At 36.1% G+C, this 7,795-nt stretch overlaps 1 protein-coding gene across 3 annotated transcripts in view; it reads right to left on the reverse strand.

Annotated features, from left to right (window-relative positions):
* Positions 1 to 7,795, reverse strand: part of SENP6 (SUMO1/sentrin specific peptidase 6) — a 121,105-nt gene that overhangs the window by 69,087 nt on the left and 44,223 nt on the right. For all 3 annotated transcript variants that reach the window (XM_011942935.1, XM_011942934.1, XM_011942936.1), the window contains one exon: positions 4,265 to 4,335. In XM_011942935.1, the coding sequence (XP_011798325.1) occupies positions 4,265 to 4,335 (71 nt within the window). The remainder of the gene's footprint in view (positions 1 to 4,264; positions 4,336 to 7,795) is intronic.

A 7,795-nucleotide genomic window follows, 5' to 3' on the forward strand; every position in this document is an offset into this window, starting at 1 on the left:
CAGCTGGGACTACAGGCATGTGCCACTATACCTGGCTAATTTTTGTATTTTTTTGGAGAGTTGGGGTTTCACCATGTTGCCCAGGCTGGTCTCAAACTCCTGGGCTCAAGCGATCCTCCTGCTTTGGCCTCCCCAAATGCTGGGATTAAAGGTGTAAGCCACCATGGCTGGTGCATTTCATTCTTAAACTTCCTTGAATTGTGTTTTCTATGCTGGTTCCATGTCTGTCATCTTTTAATGAGAGTGTAAAAACTAGGTATCATAAAGTCAACAAGCAAGTTACATACAGAACAGTACACACAGTATGAATACTGTGTATCAATTTAAAAAACGAGTATATGTGCATAGAGAAGGTCTGGAAAGTTATATATTAAAATGTTAACAACAGTTTCCCTGACTGGTTGGAAGTAAACATGTGGCCAGAGCAGTGGCCCAAACATGCAATCCCAGCACTTTGGGAGGCTGAAGCGAGCAGATCGCTTGATCCCAGAAGTCTGACAGCAGACTAGGCAACACTGTGAAACCTCATCTCTATAAAAAATACAAAAAAATTAGCTGGATGTGGCAGCACGTGCCTGCAGTCCCAGCTACTTGGTGGTGGAGGTGGGAGAATCATGTAAGCCTAGGAGGTCGAGGCTGCAGTGAGCCATAATCATGTCACTGCACTCCAGCCTGGGAGACAGAGCAAGACCCTGTCTTAAAAACGAACAAAAAGCAAAAGTTAACGTGTGTTAAGTAGTGCTAAATTAGGTGATTGAGTTGTAATTACATAATGTAATTACACGAAGAATATAATTAAAAGTACATTCAGAGACAGTATATGTCTGTTCTCTCTAGCAAGGATACAAAAAAACAGACTGAAAAAAAAAAGGGAGTTTAAGAAACAAATGACAGAGTAAGTGGGGAGAAAAATGAGATCTTAACAGTTGTTATTCTATATGTTTAGAAAATAATTTTAAAGCAACTAAACAAAAAAGTAACAGGACATGTGATTTGACCAAAAATCACACTTAATGGTTTACAAACTTTAATTTTATAGTAAAGAACTGCTTATCAATGCTGGTAAGTACTGATATGTGGCTGTAACTTATAAAAAAAAAAATCCTACTAAGTGCCTCAAATTCAAAATAAATAAGGCAAAAAGAACAATAAAGAAAATCATGTTGAGTGTTAACTAGAAAGACCATGATATCGTTTAGGAAAAAATTATGCTTGGTGTTATGCAAGTAATTAGTGATCCTGTGGTTTGAAATCTCAATGTTTTAAAAATCATCTCCAAAGGAAATTTTGAAATAAAATGTAATCTTCATATAACAATATATACAATATTATTATAGCATTGCTATTTATCCTACACCCAAGCATACATGTACCTACCTAACACAAAAGAAGCTGAAAACAAAGTTTACAAGTTAAATATATCATTATTCCTCTCCTAAGGTTTACAAGTATTACTCATAAAACCCTCATTTATTAACAATGAGTCCGCAGGTATAAATAATTAATTATCAACAAATACATCAGGAAAGTACAGATCTTCCCTACAGAAGATTTTCAATCAATAAATGTAAAAGAAATGAAGAAAACAGAAAATCACCATTAGACAAACATTAAGCAGTAACTGATACCAGCAAGATCCACCAATGGATGCTAAAATCAGTGGGTGAAAGTTTGAAGAAAAACAGGATATCTGCACAGTTTCAGAGTATATCTCTTCTAAAATCTTTATTAAGTACCAAGGGAAAATAGTAATTTTACAGTGAAAAAACCCAGCAGAGAGTGTCTTAACCAAATGATCATGGTTAACACTACCAATCCTAAGACATACTCAACATCACGGAACCCCTAAAATGATGCACTGAGAAGATCACACATCACTTCTTGGGAAGTCTTGCCCCAAATACATAGGCTTACTCTAATCCTAAGACATCATCCTCACCAAATTGAAAGGCATTATACAGAGCAACTGACTAGTCTTCAAAATCATGAAGGAAACTAAGAGAACATGACAAATGCCATGTGGGATGACAGAATGAATCCTGGAACAGAAAAAGGATATTAGTGAAAAGCTGGTGAAATCTAAATAAGTTCTACAGCTTAGTTAAGAATCTTATACTCACACCAATTTCTTAGTTTTGATAAGTGTACTAGGATTATAAAATACTAACATTAAGGGAAGCTGTGTGAAAAAATAAACATGTATGTCTCTGTATTAATTTTGTAAATTTTCTCTAAGCCTAAAATTATTTCAAAATAATAGGTCAAGGGCCAGGCACAGTGGCTGATGCGTGTAATGTCAGCACTTTGGGAGGCCGAGGTGGTAGGATCACGAGGTCAGGAGTTCGAGACCAGCCTGGCCAACATGGTGAAACTTTGTCTCTATTAAAAACACAAAAATTAGCTAGGCGTGGTGGCGGGCGCCTGTAATCCCAGCTACTCGGGAGGCTGAGGCAGAGAATTACTTGAACCCAGGAAGCGGAGGCTGCAGTGAGCTGAGATCACACCACTGCCCTCCAGCCTGGGCTACAAAGCGAGACTCCGTCTCAAAACAACAACAACAACAACAAACAAAAAACCAAAGTTAAAAGAACAGTAAATAAGCATGCTCTTTTTTCTTTTAACTTGAGTATGCTTATTTACTTAATGAATGTTGTTGAATAAGCTTTAAAAATTATTTGTAACAAGCCTGGCTGACTGGCATCTAAAACCATTATTAGTGGGCCAAATCACTTAACGTCTTTGAAATGTTTTTTTTTTTCACTTTTGAGCCTGAGTCTCACTCTGTCACCTGGGCTGGAGTGCAGTGATACGATCTCGGCTCACTGCAACCTCTGCCTCCTGGGTTCAAGTGATTCCTGTGTCTCGGCCTTCTGAGTAGCTGGGATTACAGATATGTGCCATCATGCCCAGCTAATATTTGTATTTTTTTTTTTCCAGTAGAGATGGGGTTTTGCCATGTTGGCCAGGCTGGTCTTGAACTCCTGACCTCAAGTGATTGCCTGCCTTGACATCTTAAAGTGCTGGGATTACAGGCGTGAGCCACCGTACCTGGCCAGAAATGCATTTGTTAAGATAAAAATAACACCTTTTGTACAGTTCTGAGGATTAGAAGTAACCTTCCTTGTGACAGAGCAAGAATACAGTAATGTACAGTGTTTAAGAGTGTTGGATGTGGCATCAAACAGACATGAGTTCCAGTACAAGCTTTGTCATTTACTAGCTCTATGTCCTTGAGGAAGTTTTTTAGCTTATAGGGACCTTGAACAGAAAGCTAGGATAAAAGTAAATAATGAAAGCAAAGCACTGGACTCAGCATATAACTGAGTAAGAGCTCAATAAAGATTTAAAGTATAACAGAATAACAGAAGAGAGTAGTCACTATTACTAAACTTAATAAACTTAGCATAACTATGCTTAGTATGTAAAGTATAATAATTCACATCTATAAAAACTGCCCATTATTAAGAAAGGATGAAACAAGTTTGGAATATTCACTTCATAAAAGAGAGAAACGTTCACTACATGCACAAAAGATTTTCACCCAAAGTAGAAAAAAAAACTGGGTGTTTTTTAAAAGCACATTCTCAGCTATCAGAAAAACCTAGCTTTTAAAAATTATTCTATTTTAGAACTAACAGCCATCAGAGCTATTTAAACAAGCAAAGGCCTTGGAAAAACAAGATGGACACACATTAAGAATCATGATTCTAGATAATGAAAACTGATTTTATGATGATATATTTTTTATAAATGTTATTTGCCCTTATTTTATTTTTTGGATTAATAACCAGTATATTGAAAAATATTTCAGTATGAATATAAATTTATACTCACAATGATTTTCCAATATCTACTAGTAACACAGTTGTAGCAGGTGTGGTCTCTTTTTAATTGAGTATTTCTCTAATCTATTCTAAATTTTAGGAGCAAAACCAGTAAGTGGAAACACAATTACATAATACATTATAACACAGTTTAATAAAACTCAATTTCAAAGCTATAGCTCAACTACAGTTACTATTTGCATTTGTAACATAACAAAAATGCTAAAATAATCAAAAGATTTCAAACTGTAATCACCTAACTGCAACTGTTCCAGGTATCAGGTTACCATTAAAGAAATTCTCAAATCAGTTATAAAAAATGGTTTTTCATATATATATATTATACCTGGGAATATTCTAAAGCCAGCATCATATCTCCAGTGTACTTTTCATACAGCAATTTGAAATCCTTCACAGGTGTAACAAAACTGCACACTTACCAACACCTTGGAGCCGACTTAACCTTACAGGATTAATTTCAACTTTTTGGACATGAGGTGGGTATTCTTTCCTAAAAAAGAAATTTACATAGTTTTATTCTAACAAGAAATACAGTTTTCAAAATGAAAAAGTTAATGGTATACTTACAATAAGCTTATTAAAAGCAAATCATAGCTTCTTTGCCATATAAAAAGTGATACTATCAAATAACAAAACTATACCAATAAATGAAACTCAATTTGTAAAATTTTACTGTAAATTTTTTTTTAGTTGTTTAAAAACAAATAAATAAAGGAATAAACGTTGAATGAGATTGTCTTGAGGACAATTCCAAAATCAGAACAAAAAACATTATGTACAAGACCAGCAATCATGGAACAAGTATTCAGTCTTATAGTATGATTACATTGTGTCAGGGTTGTAAGTACATTTGTTTTAAAGTATTAAATTCCACTGTTAAACTTCAAATACATACAATATCAAGGATTTCAAACATAATCCTTAGTAACTAAGTACTGTATCTAAATACTACCTCCAAATACTGTATCTATTTGAACACAAATAAACACTAATTTGGGGGGCAAAAGCAAAATTTTGGGGGAAAAAAGCAAAAACCTTACGGCTAATTGTAGGATAAAAGCATTAGAAAAGGGGAACTGCAAAAAGTGCAATAGACCAGGGAGTTACAATAGCTACTTTCCTACTCTAAATAAACCACATAAAAATAAAAGAGGCTATTTATTTGTAATTCTATTCACACTGGTGATCTAGTAATGTAAATCATAGCTTTCATTTCATTAAAATCATTTTACTCAAAAATTTCAAAGAAATTTTCTTGCAAGAATTTAATATTCTTATATTACAAAAAGTCAAAACACTTGAAGTGAAAACAAAATATGAAAATAACAAAAGAAAAAATACTATGGGTGGAGACAGTAGTGTACTTACTTTTTTTTTTTTTTTTTTTGAGACAGAGTCTCACTGTTACCTAGGCTGGAGTGCAGTGGCGCAATCTCGGCTCACTGCAAGCTCCGCCTCCCAGGTCCACACCATTCTCCTGCCTCAGCCTCCCAAGTAGCTGGGACTACAGGCGCCCGCCACCACGCCTGGCTAATTTTTTGTATTTTTAGTAGAGACGGGGTTCCACCGTGCTAGCCAGGATGGTCTCGATCTCCTGACTTCGTGATCCGCCTGCCTCGGCCTCCCAAAGTGCTGGGATTACAGGTGTGAGCCACCGCGCCCAGCTGATAGTAGTGTACTTATAATAGCAGTTAGAAAATAGCATCATGTGCCATGTGTGCTTTGTATCTATTAACTTCTTTAATCCCCCCAATAACCTTATATGACATATTATTAATACTTTATAAATGAAAAAACTGAAATGCAGTGAGGTTAATCAACTTATCCACAGTCACACAATTAAGTAGCAATGCCAGAATCTGAATCCTAGCAAATTGCACCAATATTAAGCAGAGCAACATCTGGTACAACTGGGCAATTTCCACCCTGAAAAATTTGAAATTTGTGAAGATATGCATTATGAAAATGAGAATTTGCCTGAGATGTAGTAGTAACAGTCTTATAAGAAAAAAGGTAGGTTTTTAGTTCCTAACTTGGGATTAAAATAAAATGCATATTTTCAAATTCCATACACTTGCACAGAGAATATAGTCTTATTTCCAAATCCAGGTTTACCCAGATTTAGTAAAAACAATTGACATAAATCATCTGAGACAGTAAATCATACATGCATGTATAGAGATTGATGAAACTATTAATGCAGTGCTCTTGCAATTTGAACCTGTGTACTGAACCATCCACTGAGAATGAGGGACAACATGCTGAATACATCATACGATGTATGATGTATTCAAAGCCACAATCTTACCAAGTATTGTCACATTAAACTAATGTGTATACTTCCCTGTATTTCCAGAATTTATGGCCACTGTTTTCAATATTTGCTATATTTTTTCCTATAAAAGCAGGGCAAATTAAAGTTCTGTTTTTTAAAAATTACAATAAATTGAAGAAACAGTATCTTAAATACAAGAATATAAAAATTTCAAGATAAAAATGTGTTTGATAAAATTAACTACCTAGCCCTATATTTTCTCCAAAATTCAGTTTTAAAAACTTTTTGCTAGATGATCTAAAATGAAAATTTACATTTTCTTTTTTTTTTAATTTTGAGACAGAGTCTGGCTCTGTTGCCAGGCTAGAGTACAGTAGCACAATCTTGGCTCATTGCAATTTCTGCCTCCTGGGTTCAAGCGATTCCCGTGCCTCAGTCTCCTGAGTAGCTGGGATTACACGTGTGTGCCACCATGCTGGGCTAATTTTTGTATTTTTAGTAGAAACGATGTTTTACCATGTCAGCCAGGCTGGCCTGGAACTCCTGGCCTCAAGTGATCTGCCTGCCTCGGCCTCCCAAAGTGCTGAGATTACAGGCGTGAGCCACCGCACCCAGTCAGCATTTACATTCATTTCTCAATTTGAGGATTCCATTACTCTTGCAGGTATACATTTCAAACTCCAAACTCGTTGAAAATCAAGCCTAGGATTTAATCTCAGTGGCTATTTCTTTTCTACTCCTAACTAACCAGAGGCAGAGAAGCTCTACTGTCATCTTCTATCTTCCTGTGTAGGTGGGTAGAATTTTTGCTTCTTAGGGTTTGTGTCTTTGTAGCTTCAGAGGTCCCATTTCATAAACCCAAGATTTTTACAAGCTGTTTAAAATAAACTAAAGAGCATTTTATTTCTCTATCCTGAATTGTTTAAAAAACATCAGAATGCTCTGTTCATTAAAAGTTCGAACAGCCTCAGTTGCGAAAGTCTATTTTCTGTAGTAAGCTAAGTTTGAAATAATATTAGATTTGCAGAAAAGTTACGAAGACAATTCAGAATACCCTTGTATCTCTTATCCTAATGTTAACACCTTAATATTTCCATCACACACGTCAAAAAAGAAACCAACACCGGTACACTATTACGAACTAAACTCTAGCCTTAGAAATTTACTGGCTGGGCAAGGTGGCTCATGCCTGTAATTCTAACACTTTGGGAGGGCAAGGCCAGCAGATCACTTGAAGCCAGGAATTCGCAGTCAGACTGGCCAACATGGTGAAACACTGTCTTTACTAAAAATACAAAAATCTGGCAGATCACTTGAGGCCATGAGTTCGAGGCCAGACTGGCCAACACGGCAAAACACCATTTCTACTAAAAATACAAAAATCAGCCAGGCGTGGTGGTGCGTGCCTGTAATCGCAGCTACTCAGGAGGCTGAGGCACAAGAAGCGCTTGAACCTGGGAGGCGGGGGTTGCCGTGAGCCAAGATTGCACCACTGCCCTCTAGCCTGGGCGACAGAGCCAGACTGTCTCAAAGAAAAAGAAAAAAAAGAAAGAAAAAGAAAGACAGAAAGAAAGAAAGAGAAAAAGAAGGAAAGGAAAGGAAAGGAAAGGAAAGGAAAGGAAAGGAAAGGAAAGGAAAGGAAAGGAAAGGAAAGGAAAGGAAGAAAGAAAGAAAA

This window comes from Colobus angolensis, unplaced genomic scaffold, assembly GCF_000951035.1.
Source record: "Colobus angolensis palliatus isolate OR3802 unplaced genomic scaffold, Cang.pa_1.0 Scaffold213, whole genome shotgun sequence".
In the NCBI taxonomy this organism is placed as follows: domain Eukaryota; kingdom Metazoa; phylum Chordata; class Mammalia; order Primates; family Cercopithecidae; genus Colobus; species Colobus angolensis.